The sequence below is a fragment of the Leucopleurus acutus genome (genome assembly GCF_964270905.1).
Source record: "Leucopleurus acutus genome assembly, chromosome: 1".
Classification (NCBI taxonomy): domain Eukaryota; kingdom Metazoa; phylum Chordata; class Mammalia; order Artiodactyla; family Delphinidae; genus Leucopleurus; species Leucopleurus acutus.
In genome coordinates this window covers 190208901-190223996 of record NC_139142.1, presented here as the reverse complement: position 1 = coordinate 190223996, position 15096 = coordinate 190208901, and the positions used below count along the sequence as shown (strand labels likewise).

Here is a 15096-nt window from a genome sequence, read left to right as displayed (position 1 = left end):
TAAACTTAGAGTTTAATAATATTGTGAAATCTAAATTCCCTTACTCAAGCTGGCTAGTTCCAAGGTACCACCATAAAGCAAAATGTTATGAAATACAAGGCACTTCACTTCATGGACATCTATTCAAAGTTTACAGCCCCCATACATTGTTTTCTAAAATAGTCAAATGACTATTTTGCCTTTCCAAATTGCCTTAAAAGTTTCAAACATTTACTAAAAGATTTTTACATTATATCTTTCTCCTATCTGTTCAGTTTTCTTTTTCCTCTGTTAGTACAATAATTTTATTTCTTCAACTCTTAAGTTTCCTAAATTTCTCTGATGACATAAAATTCAACCCACTGGGCCTATTTTTTACAAATATACTGGTGAAGTGTTTTCCTGAAAGTATTTTGCTTTGTATTGATGATATTCTTATTTCCTTATTGAGAAACACGAATTTCAACGTACAGCTGATTCATGTTGCTATACAACAGAAACTAACACAACATTGTAAAGCAACTATACTCCAATAAAAAAAATAAAAATACACACAATAAAGGGAAAAATTTATATGCATTAAAAAAAAGTTTATGGAATATTTTACACACATTCAAAAAACCCGCCACCATTAAGTCCTAAGATCCTCTATGAGAAACACCAAGTCAAGATAGATGCTTAAAATTCAACATCTATGACTATTAAACATACAATATTTCCTTGGTTCTTATAGTTTCCAAAACAAGTCTCAGTGAAATACTAAATTTTAATTTTATAAAGTTCTATATAATAAAACATTTTGAGATGTATCAGATACTAGAGAGTAAATAATGAAAGTAATCCAGTCTTCAACTTTTCAGAATTTCAACTTTCTAACGGAAGAGTTTATGGGTTTGTCTTTTTTTTTTTAAGTTTCACAAATGTGCGACAAATATGACTAAGATATAGATCACAGAAACAAAAACAACTGTCCGGAGAAGCAGTAGAAATAGAATGAAGAAAATATTAGATCACTATGTACAAGAACCCAGAAATGTTTTCTTTGTTTTTGTTTTTTAGTTAATAATTCTATCAAAAGACTTTGGAAAAAACTCTGTAGGAGATAAATCTATGCTTAGTTTTAAATTCTACTTTCATTAGTAAGGAAAGGAGGAAGGCCATACCAGCAGCAGACACAACCAAAGTCTATATCATAGATTTTGCAGAGAACAGTCTATCGGGAAACTATGAGTAGATTATACTGATGCAGCAAAAAGTGGGAGAGAAGAAATGAGACTGGAGAGGCAGGTCAGTGCCAGAAAAACTCCTTATGCCTTGCTAAACAATATAAATTTATCCCATTAATACCAGAAAATCCTTAAAGGATTTAAGTAAGACAGTGACATGGTCTGATCTGCATCTTTATTTATTTAAAAAAATTTTAATATTTATTTATTCATACATTAATTTATTTTGGCTGCACCAGGTCTTAGTTGCGGCATGTGGTATCTTTAGTTGTGGCATGCAGACCTCTTAGTTGCGGCATGCACGTGGGATCTAGTTCCCTTACCAGGGATGGAACCTGGGCCCCCTGCATTGGGAGCCTGAAGTCTTACCCACTGGACCACCAGGGAAGTCCCTGATCTGCATCTTTACATAGACCCTAATAGATTCTGGTAACACCTAGAGAATGAGCTGGATAACAGAATAAAGGTTAAGAGGTTGCTGAAAGAGTTCATATAACAAATTACGCAGAATTGCCAAAGCAGGAGCAGTGGAAACATAAAGGAAAAGACAAGTTAAAGTGATGAATAACAGGAAAAACCTTTAAAAAAACAAATGGTGACAAACTAAACTCTTCCCTCTCATTTCTTTAAGTCCCTAGCATAACTCTGGTTTAGAACTTTTAATTCTTTTAATCTATCATATACAGATAAGGAACACCAGAGAAGAAGCAGGCTTAGAGTGGGAATGTAAGAAGAACTGAGGTTTATTACGTTGTTGGGAATGAGTCTGAAAATCAAGATAAAATTCTACACTGGAGGCAGAGATTTGGCAATCTAATGAATAGAGATGACTGCTCAATCTGTAGGTGTGAATAAGATATCTTCCAACAGAATAGGCATAGAATGAGAAGTGAATAAGTAGAGGAGAGGATACTGGGAATAAAACAAGAGGTACACAAAGAAATCGTAAAAGATACTGTCAATACTCTCAGGAAGACATTGCTGTAAAGACCTACTTTCAAAAAAAAGATCTGAAATAAATAATCTAACCTCCTATCTTAAGGAATCAGAAAAAGAAGAGCAAATAAAACTCAAAGCAAGCAGAAGGAAGAAAAAAAATAAATAGCAGAAATACAATAAAGAACAGGAAAACTATTTTTAAAAAAAGAATGAAATCACAAGTTGGTTTAAAAGAACAAAATGGCATATAAAGCAATTATACTCCAATTAAAAGAAAAGAACAAAATTGCTAAACTTCAGCTTAACTGACAAAGGAAAAAGGAAAAAGGACTCAAATATACTATAATCAGGAATAAAAGGGGATATTACTACCCATATTACCAAAAAAATTTTTAAAGGATTATGAAGAGAATACTATGAATAACTGTATGCCAACAAATTTAAAAATCTAGATGAAATGGGCAAATTCTTAGAAACATCCAAACTACAAAAATTGATACAAGAAGATATAAATAGATTTTTCTCAAAAGAAAATATACAAATGGCCAAAAAGAACATGAAAAGATGCTAATTCATTAGTCATAAGGTAAATGCAAATTGAAACCACAATAAGATACCATTTCACACTCACTTGGATGGCTAGGGAAAAAAAAATAGAAAATAACAAGTCTTGGTGAGGATGTGGTGAAGTTAGAACCCTCATATACTACTAATGGAAATGTAAAGTAGTACAGCTGCTGTGGGAAATAGTTTGGCAGGTCCTCAAAAAGTTAAACAGGAGTTACCATAATGACCCAGCAATTCTATCCTAAGTATATACACAAGACAAATTTAAAAAATATGTTCACACAAAAACCTGTGTGAAAGTTCACAGCAGTTTCATACCAGTCAAGAAGTGGAAACAACCCAAATGTCCATCAACTGATGACTGGATAAACCAAATGTGATGTATATTCATATAATTTGTATCATCAAGCCATAGAAAAAAGAATGAAGTGCTGATATGTGCTACAACATAGACAAAACTTATGCTTAAATATGGAAAACATTATGCCAAGTAAAAGGAACCAGACACGAACTCCCTCTACATGTAGTGTCAACTCAACAAAAGGCAAATCCACAGAGACAGAAAGTATATTACTGATTGCCAGGGTATAGAGGGGGAGGGGAATATATTGGGATGTATGTGATTTATTTCCGGATTGATAAAAATGTTGTAGCATTAGGCTTCCCTGGTGGCGCACTGGTTAAGAATCCACCGGCCAATGCAGGGGACACGGGTTCAAGCCCTCGTCTGGGAAGATCCCACATACCGCGGAGCAACTAAGTCCGTGTGCCACAACTACCGAGCCTGCGCTCTCTAGCCCGCGAGCCACAATTACTGAAGCCCGTGTGCCACAACTACTGAAGCCCATGCGCCTAGAGCCCGTGCTCCACAACAAGAGAAGCCCACATACTGCAACAAAGAGTAGCCCCGCTCTCAGCAACTAGAGAAAACCCCCGTGCAGCAGCGATGACCCAATGCAGCCAAAAATTAAATAAATGAATAAAATAAAATTTTTAAAAAATGTTCTGGCATTAGATAGTGGTTACAGTTGCACCACATTATGAATACAGTTGACCATTTACCAATATGGATTTGAACTGCATGGGTCCACTTACATGTGAATTTTTTTCAACAGTAAGTACTGCATTACTACATGATCCTCGGTTGGTTGAATCCATGGATGCGAAACTGACAATAGGGATGAAAGCTGTATAAAAAGAGCCAACTATAAATTTTATCCAAATTTTTCTACATGTGAGGAGCGTCAGGGCCCCTAACCCCTGAGTTATTCAAGGGCCAACTGTGTACCAAAAACCTTTGAATTATACACTTTTAAATGGTTAAAACTGTAACTTTTATATTACATAAATTTTACTTCATTAAAAATTTTGGGGGGAAAAGATAAGATACTGGAGAAGTAGAACAAGAACCATTTACTCTGAAAAAGGATGAGAGAAGTATGAAAAAAGAAAAAGAAATAAGGGGTGTAATTTTATACGTACATGCAAAACAATTAATTAAATCAAAGGAATGATAAACAAAATTCAGGATAGTCATTAACCTTGGGGAATGCAATGGTGAAAAGCATGCACTATATTCAACAGTGCTGGTAACATTCTATTTCTTAAATTGGTGGGAGATTCCTGAGTGCTCATTTTATTAGTGTGGCCACATAACTTACACATATTGCTTTCAATGTATCAAATATTTCAGAATAAAAGCTGAAAAAGGATGTATGAAAATATGGCAAAATATTAACAGGTGTTATATTTCTAATAAATTCATAATCTCTGTACTTTTCTATAAATTTGAAGTATTTTATAATTTATAAAAAAGATAGAGGAGAATGCTATAATGGAATACAGAAAGCTTCAAAAGAGAATGGCCGGGCTTCCCTGGTGGCGCAGTGGTTGAGAGTCCACCTGCCGATGCAGGGAACGCGGGTTCGTGCTCCGGTCTGGGAAGATCCCACATGCCGTGGAGCGGCTGGGCCCGGGAGCCATGGCCGCTGAGCCTGCGCGTCCAGAGCCTGTGCTCCGCAAAGGGAGAGGCCACAACAGTGAGAGGCCCGCGTACCACAAAAAAAAAAAAAAAGAGAATGGCCAACAATTTCTCTGAAATGAAATCAAGTAAGATAAAAACCTGTCTCCGGGAATTGGCAACCAGAACTGGTCACTAGTAATTTATCGGAAAAAAGCTAACAAAAAAGGTGCTAAAACCAAAACTATTCAAAAAATACATGTACTAATAAATCCTAACCCTGGAAATGATTTTAGTAACATCTTCTTAAAGTATGGCAGTTAGAATAATTGTGAGCAGACATGGTATACAGAATAATGCCCCCCCACCTGTCCCCAAGGTGTCCATGCCTTAATGTCCAGAACCCGTGAATACGTTACCTTAAATAGCAAAAGGGACTACACAAATTTATCTAAGTTAAGGACCCAGAGATGCAGAGCTTATCCTGAATTGTCTGGGTGGGCCCAACCTAATCATAAGAGTTCTCATAAAGTGTATCTGAGAACCAGACGGACTGAAGCATTAGAGGGACTTCCCCATAATTGATGGCTCTGAAGATGGAGGATGGGGGCCACAAGGCAAGGAGAGCAGGCAGCCTCCCAAAACTGGAAAATATAAGGAAAGAGATCCTCCTCTAGAAATTTTGAAAAGGTTCAAAGCCTGCCAACACCTTAATTTTAACCCAGTGAGGTCCATGTCAGACTTCTACAGAACTGTAATAAATTTGTTCTGCTCTAAGTTTGTGATAAGTTGTTAGAGCAACCATAAAAAACAAATACAGAAGAATAAAGTGGAATGTAAATTCTTCTTTTTCTTTCCTCCCCCCAGAGACAAGTCTCACAGTTTTTATTGCTTGATACTCAATATAATGAAGAAGAAAAAAATTTTTAAGCTAACATTTGACACCTCACACCCATTAGGATGGTTACTATCAAAAAAAAAAAAAAGCAAAAACAATTTAGTGTTGGCAAGGATATTGAAAAATTGGAATCCTTGTACACTGTTGGTGGGAATTTTTAAAATGGTGCAGTCACCTTGGAAACAGATTTTGAAAATTAAAAATATAAGTGTATATTGGGCTTCCCTGGTGGCACAGTGGTTGAGAGTCCGCCTGCCGATGCAGGGGACACGGGTTCGTGCCCTGGTCCGGAAAAGATCCCACGTGCCACGGAGCAGCTGGGCCTGTGAGCCACGGCCGCTGAGCCTGCGCATCTGTAGCCTGTGCTCCGCAACAGGAGAGGCCACAACAGTGAGAGGCCCGCATACCACAAAAAAAAAAAAAAAAATATATATATATATATATATGTATATATATATATATAACTGTATAAAATAAATATGCTACAAAGATCTACTGTACAGCACAGGGATGTATAATAGCCAATAATGTATAACTTTAAATGGAGTATAATCTATAAACATTTTGAATCACTATGTTGTACACCTGAAACTAATATAATATTGTAAATCAACTATACCTCAATTAAAAAAATTTTTAAATATAACTACCATATGATCCAGCAATTGCACTTCTGGGTAAAATGGAGATTCGAAAAGATATCTGAACATCCATGTTCAAAGCAGCTTATTTACAACAGCCAAAAGGTGAATGCAACCCAAGTGTCCCTTAACAGATAAATGGTAAGATGTGGTATATAATACAATGCAGTATTAATATTATTCAGACTTAAAAAGGAAGGAAATTCTGACACATCCTATAACATGGATGCACCTTGAGGACATTATGCTAAGTGAAGTAAGTCAGTCACAAAAAGACAAATACTACATGATTCTAACTCACATGAGGTATCTAGAGTAGTTGAATTCATACAAACAAAGTAAAATGCTGGTTGTCAGGGGCTGGGGGGAAGGGGAAACGGGGAGCTGTTGTTTAATGACTATAGTTTCAGTTTTTGTAAAATTAAATTCTGGAGATTGGGTGTACAACAATGTGAATATATTAAACACTACTTAACTGTACACCTAAAAATGGTTAAAATGACAAATTTTATATTATGTGTATTTTACCACAATTAAAACCAAAAAAAGGGAATACATTTGAAAAAGGAGAAAACACAAACATATGGATTTTTCCAACTAAGTCCAAGCAACTCTCCTTCAATCCTCCACAGGCTAAATATTACTTCACTAGGTGCCAATTCTACACTTGTCTTTGTAATTAAAAATATAAGTCCAGAGCAATTAGGCAAGAAAACAAAATAAAAGACATCGAATTGGAAGCGAAGACGTAAAACCGTCACTATTTGCAGATGACATGATACTATATATAGAAAACCCTACAGACTCCACAAAAGAAAACGTTAAACAAATAAACAAATTCAGTAAAGTTGCAGAATATAAAATCAATATACAAAATCAGTTGCATTTCTATACACTAATAACAAACTATCAGAAAGAGAAATTAATAAAACAATCCCACTAACAACTGCATCATAAAGAATAATACACAGGAATTAATTTAACCAAGGAGGTGAAAGATCTCTACACTGAAAACTAAATGACATTAATGAAAGAAATTGAAGGCACAAACAATGGAAAGATATTCTGTAGTCACGGGATGGAAGAATTAATATTGTTAAAATGTCCACACTACCCAAAGGAAGCCATAGATTCAGTGTAATCCATATGAAGATTCCAATGGCACTTTTCCGAGAAATAGAAAAAACAATCCCAAAATTTGTATGGAACCACAAAAGGCCCCAAATAGACAAAGCAATTGTGAGAAACAACAAATCTGGAGGCATCATGCTCCCTGATTTCAACTATATTACAAAGCTACAGTAGTCAAAACAGTATGGTACTGGCATAAAAGCAGACACATAGATCAACGGAACAGAACAGGGAGCCCAGAAATACACCCAAGCGTATACGGTCAATTTGTGGCAAAAGAGACAAAATGGATTAAAGACTTGAATGTAAGACCTGAAACCATAAAACTCCTATAAGAAAACATAGGCAGTCAGCTCCTTGACACTGCTCTTGGTGATGATTTTTTGGACTTGATACCAAAAACAAAAATAAACAAGTGGTAATACATCAAAAATAAACAAGTGGTAAAAAGCTACCACAAAGCCAAGGAAACCATCAACAAAATGAAAAGGCAACCTACCAAAAGGGAGAAAATATCTGCAAATCATACACAGCTGACCCCTGAATATGGGTTTGAACTGTGCAAGTACACTTAATGTTTTGTTTTTTTCCAATAAACATAGTACCTGGGGCTTCCCTGGTGGCGCAGTGGTTGAAAGTCCGCCTGCCAATGCAGGGGACACGGGTTCGCGCCCCAGTCCAGGAGGATCCCACATGCCGCGGAGTGGCTGGGCCCGTGAGCCATGGCCGCTGAGCCTGCGTGTCCGGAGCCTGTGCTCCGCAACGGGAGAGGCCACAACAGTGAGAGGCCCGCATACCGCAAAAAAAAACAAAAACAAACAAAAAAAACACATAGTACCTGTATTTTCATTTTACAAATCTTTAAGTGTGGGGGAAAGTTTGTGTGTGCTTCTAAATCATAATACGTGGAATCAAATGAACCAGGGTTTAAGTTTTGATTCTATCTAAACTGTTTCTGCTTCCTGCTTTGGGTGAGTCATTTGTCATTTCCTTTGTTTCTGAGGCAGAGATAGCAGTACTTGATTTTCAACTGCTCAGGGGTCAGCACCCCAACCCCTAGTTGTTTCAACTGTTGAAGGGTCAACTGTATCTGATAAGGGGTTGATATCCAAAATATATAAAGAACTCCTATAATTCAAGAGGGAAACAAAATCCGATTAAAAACTGAGCAGAGGATCTGAAGAGACATTTTTTCAAAGAAGACACACAGATGGCCAACAGACATATGAAAAGATGCTTAACATCGCTAATCATCAGGGAAATGCAAATGAGAGTCACGAGATATCGCCTCACATCTGTTAGAATGGCTATTATCAAAAATACAAGAAATAAGTATTGGTGAGAATGTGGAGAAAAGGGAACCCTTGTTGGTGAGAATGTAAACTGGTGCAGCCACTACTGGGAAACTGTTTGGAGGTTCCTTTAAAAAACAAAAATGTCCTACCATATGGATCCACTTCTGGGTATTTATTTGAAGAAGACAAAAGCACTAATTCAAAAAGATATATGTACCCCCATGTTCGCTACAGCACTATTTACAATAGCCAAGACACGGAAACAACCTAAATGTCCATCAATGGATGGGATGGAATGGGTGATGGGGGTCAAATTTCCAGTTACAAAATAACCCAAGATTTTAAAGAAAACCTGTGTTCATTATATTAATCCCATGACATTAACTTCATTCACCAATGCAAAGAAACATGACAATTTGCCTGTTAAATTAATACAACCCAGTACTATGTTAGTTAATAACGACAAAGGATTTAGGTGGCTCCCAACAGTATCTACTTCCTTTTTTACCCCAAATATACTCTCTTCAAACTTTCAGCATGCCTCCAAATTCTAATATTCCAAAATTAAAGAGCAAGTCTAAATTTACCTATGCAAACTGAAAATGATGTTTTATACTTTCCTATCAAAGAATGGTAACATATTTGGTTTATTCTTAAGAATGCTTCTAATCCCTTTTCCTCTAGATACCCAATATTCAAGAGTTCCTTTTTATCTGGAATATTTATTCTAAGAGTCTGAAGTTCCAGGTTACACAGGGAAGCAAGAGTTATTTTAAAAATGTACCCATTAATAAAATGCTCATTATGGGTTTCCCATCCCAACCACACTAGCCCTCAAATTAACACAGTGTCTATGCCTGTTCATCGTGCCATTAGTCTCTTGCTGGCTATAGATTTGTAAACACCTGACAATTTAATCCAAATGCAATGCAAAACGACGTGCAAATTAAATTACATTAGCAAAATATGCAAAATTTCAGAAAGTTAATGAAAATGTGTTGGGAAAACTGCTTGGAATCATTTAAACAGTCTTGAACAAATAAGAGGTATGTCAGCTAATGACTAAAAAAGATAATCAACAAAGATGATACTAGATTCAAGAATTTTCTTTAAACAGCAAATAATTAGGAAGGTTCTTGGAACTGAAGAAACTCCCTACCAGTTTTGCAAAAATAAACTCCATTATAATTATATCTTAAAAGTTAAAAAAAATGATAGCATTTGCCTTATATTCTGATTTCAGAACCCAATCCTGCAAAAGATGCAAGTCCCTGTAAAAACCTGGCCTCAAATTAGACATAATGTAAAAGGTTATCTTATGTTTATTCACTAAATGGAATAGAGAAATAGAATAATAAAACTATTATTATTATTTTAATCCTAAAAATAAAATTCACATTCCCAGTTGTGGAAGAAGCAGCAAATTCCTGATGTAGGTACCAATCACCAACTGCACTGGCAAGCCAGAGCTCATAAGAACTAGAAAAAACTATCTGCAAAAATAGAAAAATGACTTTCATAAAGGTAGAACAACACTATCACCATTTTGCCTTACAAAGAGACAACAGAAGCCAAACTGATGAACTAAGTTGACCTATAATCCTCTTGTAGGCAATCCACAAAAAGTTTTCACTAAGGTGCTGAACAATTGATTCAGAGCTAGGTTTCACTTCATCAATGGAACATGCAAGCTTTCAACTGGGAATCTCTACAAAAGGCAACCTTTGTAATAAATGAACCACCAGAGAATATTCTAATAAAACTTACCATTGTGTATTGCATTCAGCAACTCTGAGAAAGCTTTTAAGTAAGGAAAAAAGGACTTCAGGTTAAGATCATTCTCAAACACACAAAAGAAATACATAGGCATAGGCTGCATCAGTATAATAAAATCTCAGTAAATCTACCTTGGATCATTGCTTAAATCATTAAAACTACAAGCTTGGCTCAGTCTTCACATGGTATAAATTTCTAGATACTGCATTTCACTTGCCAATATAGTACCTACTAAATTTAAATAACATGTCAGATATACTGTCATAATGATGACAAATCTCCTTAGTAATAAATAAAGCTACTTTTAAAAAGACATTTAGTAGTCTAACTATGTAATGTCTTTCTGGCTGAAAGTCAGTATCTATAAGATGCAATTCTATACAGGTAAATCCACCTTTGGTCACACTTAATAGTATTTATTATAACGAAAAACCTCATTTTATCATCTAACCTGATCAAACATTCTCAATTCCTAGACTTTAGTATAATAGGCTCAAGATACGCAGAGGCCTAAGCAAAAAAAGATATCTAAAGACAATATACAAATATTAACATTAAGATTAGTGAAAAACAAAAAAATTGGAAATATTACTTCATTGGGGAACAGAAGTCACAATTCTACAATGGAAGCACCATATTAAAAGGTCAGCAATCAACAAAATTTGGTCACAATTTGACTCTAATATGGATCCTGAACACAGGACAAAGCAGCAAGTTAAGCTACCTTTGTAGGAGAAAGAAATCTATTCAATTAAGAACCAACTGCATCTGAGAAAATTAAAATTTAAAGGTTCAGAAGTGGCATAATATACTAGAAAAAGCACTAGAGTAGGAGTCAAAAAGTCTGGGTTACCAACCCAGTTATACAACTTACTAGTTGTTGGACAAGCTCCATCATGCCGATACTGCATGGAAATTTCTGTTGGGAGGGAGGAGAAAGGAAATCAGCAAAGAAGTTGCCAGTGAGTTAAGGCCAGAAAAGAAACAGGCCAGAAAAACAGGAAAACATTCACCTAAAAGTCTAGCTGAGCAGGGCAAACAGAAATGCAAGAACAGAAATTATGAGCCAGTAATTGGGACATAAGGGGTAGGAGGACCAAACATGATGGCATTCTCACAAATCTTAACAGGACAGTGTAGAAATGTGTGTGCATGTATATGTGTGCAACAAATGAGGAGAAGACAGAAGGGCTTACAAATGAATCTGTATAACAAGCATTTAAGAATAAATGGATTCACTTCTATGAGGAAGTAGAGTTAGGCAATGAGATAAACTAATGTGCTTAATGTAATTCATTAGATGAGAACAGTGTATCAAACACATTTGAATGCTATGTTCAATTAGAAATTACAATTTAAGTATGAAAATTATTTAGTTTATATCTGAGCAGAAATCCATTATGACTTACATAACAATAAAAAACTCATTAAACTACAGTCTGCTTACTTTCTTCTACCTTTCATTTTTGATGATGATAATGAATGAAAAGCCATTACTCTTATTCTTTTACTCCACCCAAATGAGGAGAACGAGCAGAGGGTGACATGAAGCAACAAAACACTGCTAAAAGCAAAATCTGCTCAGAAATGGGAAATAAATTTCCATATGACACTCCAAAGGAAAAGTAATTGATAAAACCAGTGCTAAGGCTTTGACTCAAAATTCCTGGCCTGGGAACTCCCTGGAGGCCCAGTGGTTAAGATTCTGCACTTCCACTGCAGGAGGCAAGGGTTCGATCCCTGGCTGGGGAACTAAGATCCCGCAAGCCGCCGCAGGAAGCCGCAGGAATTCTCTGGCTATTACTTAACCAAAAACATGACTTCTAGGAACCATGTGCACAGCAGAGCCTTCCAGGCAACCATCACTCACACATCTACCTCAGAACTCAAGTCTAATCATTGGCCCACTCTGAATAACTTGAGATTAAGAAGAAAGACAAAGCAAGGTAGAGGAAGCCAGCACTCACTTGCAATCACTGTAATGTTAAAAGAACTTGACATTAGATACTGTTAAAAACTCAAACACTTAGGCCAGTTTAGTGTAAGTCCTTTCCAGATGACCCTCGAAAATGAGTCATGGTGGGAGAATTTGCCACCTTAATGCTTCAGTAACAAATGCAATACAAGTGAGATTTTAAAAGGTTATTAAAGAGATAGACATGTTACATTATAGAGAAATGGTAGTTGTTTGGAATGGTCCTAAAAAATAATCAAAGGACACTCATGCAGAAGGATTTTCTCAGTGGGGACAAAAAACTGGAATATGGCTATTCTGGCCTTTGATCTAGTACTTTTATAGAAAGACAGCCATGACACAGGGCCAGCAAATTTTCAGAACATCAAAAGCCAAAACAAAATCAGGGGATTTTCTAAGAAAGCAAATTCCAAGGTATATCCTGGTCTTAGCAGCATCCAATATCCTTTATGATTTTCATTTATAACCCAATATAATCAATGTATATAAAATCATGAACCTGAGTCATTTAGATGTGAATTATGTTCACTAACTGTAACTACTCCTTCATCTACAATACTGTGTTAGTAACTCTACTCTCATGAGTTTATTAGATTAATATTTTATCTATATGATTCCCTTACCTGTTTACAGAATCAGTCTATTTCTAATTAAAGTATTTTATCAAAAAAAGACTCCTCAGTTTCACTTTACCAACAGAAGTAGATATGACATAAACAGGGATACATTTAACAAGTTCCCTTTCATAGTTACACAGGCTCAAGTTAAACTTTCATAACCTTCATATTTCAGGAGAAGCCAGAAGAAACTTCTATTGAGGCGATCTACTCATAGTAATAACTTGTCTTTGTGAAATCAGGAACAATTTAAGATTAAGTACATAGTCTCACAACCAAAGGACTGCCTTTCCAGAATCTCCTTTTATAGCATGTATCACCACTAAAGAATTCTATCACTGAAATAGATTTCAGGTATCTTAACTGAGAAAGGTATAGAGGCATTCTATTAAAGAATTAGAGACTGAGTTTAAAAAACAAAAAACAGGGAACCCTATACTTTGAAAGGACAGAGCGTGCCCAAAGAAAAGAAATTAATGTTAAACCACCATCATTTAACGAATACCAAACTTTTCTCAGAGAAAATAAGATGATGATTTTTGTGAAGAAAAAATGCTAACCTTCACTTTACTAAATCATAAACTCTCCTAATGTGGTTGAGATAAAAAGGAAAACAGGGACTTCCCTGGTGGTGCAGTGGTTAAGAATCCGCCCGCCAATGCAGGGGACACGGGTTTGAGCCCTGGTACAGGAAGATCCCACATGCCGCGGAGCAACTAAGCCCATGCGCCACGACTACTGCGTCTACGCTCTAGAGACAGAGAGCCACAACTACAGAAGCCCGTGCACCTAGAGCCCGCACACCACAACGAAGAGTAGCCCCCGCTTGCAGCAACTAGAGAAAGCCCGCGCATAGCAACGAAGACCCAACGCAGCCAAAAACAAACAAATAAATAAATAAATAAAAGGAAAACAGAAAAGGACAAATACAGCACGTCAACTCTTCCAAAATATTCAATGTTTTCAACATCTTAATTTTCAATGTTTCAAAAGACCAAGGTGCCTATTAAGAGCTCAAAAGAACATACGTAGGAAAGAATTCAATCAAAAGTTTAATATAATTTGTAAGCCAAAACTTACAACCTTTAGTAGCCATTTAAAACATTTTGTACAAGTCAGTATAAAACAGTAGGTCATTTATCAGGATGTACTGTGATTTAATAAAAATCTTACAATACAAACCCTTGATCAGACAAGTTTAGAGGTGTTTTCTGGGTTTCTATTCTGACTGGATCTAGGCCTCCTAGAATAAATATCTTGCTACATATGCTCTACTATAATTTGAACATGTCATGAGAGAATTTTGATTACTCTAAAATTCTTTTAATAGTAAGTTGCCAGAATTAAGTCCAGAGTGCTAACTCTAGGAGAAAGACCACTAGCCTCAAAGTCTGATTTCTTCAGCCTGGCATTCAACTCTCCATAAACTCATCCTGCTCTATTTAATCAACATTACTTCTAACTATCCCACAAACACAAGCTTCTTGTTTCTATGAAGTTTACCCTTCAAATATACCTTTACTATCTTTTCTGATAATAATGTTGGCCTTCTTTTTCTGCCTACTCCAAAGTACAATTCAAATTTCATCTTGTCCATGGTCTTTTCCAACTAATTATATATCCTAAAACTGGTCTGTAATACTATTGATACATGAAAAGCTTTACAATAAATAATTTCACTTGCAACCTGGCAAAAACATTTGAAAGACAAGTACAAAATCACACAGGATACTACTAAACACATGATAACGTTCTCAGTGATTACTAATAGTATTCATTCTTTTTTTTGTTTTTTAATGTTTAGCATTTATTATGGTCAAAGCACTGTGCTGGCAGTGGGGAGACAGTAATGAACATGACAAACACAGCCCCTAACCTCCTGGAGCTAGGATTATAGTGCTTGTTACAGTCTAACCTTATAATTAACAGGTGTTTACAAGGTCACCTGCATTGTTACTTGCACATGAATCTTTAAAAGGGCATCATGGAAAACAATTCTTGATAACACGGTACACATTTTCTCCTTCTGACTTATTTATACAGGAGCGAGTTTTCTGCTCTTACAATTACTAAGTGCTTTCTCAATCTAAAA

At 35.9% G+C, this 15096-nt stretch overlaps 1 protein-coding gene across 6 annotated transcripts in view; it reads right to left on the bottom strand.

Moving 5' to 3' along the window:
* Positions 1-15096, bottom strand: part of MLLT10 (MLLT10 histone lysine methyltransferase DOT1L cofactor) — a 248288-nt gene that overhangs the window by 63082 nt on the left and 170110 nt on the right. The window contains exons 12-13 of one of the 6 annotated variants that reach the window (XM_082853775.1): positions 11287-11331; positions 10404-10436 (exon numbers count right to left, since the gene is read on the bottom strand). The exons of the other annotated variants lie outside the window; for them this stretch is intronic. Of the exons in view, the coding sequence (XP_082709901.1) occupies positions 10404-10436; positions 11287-11331 (78 nt within the window). The remainder of the gene's footprint in view (positions 1-10403; positions 10437-11286; positions 11332-15096) is intronic. 6 annotated transcript variants of the gene reach the window in all.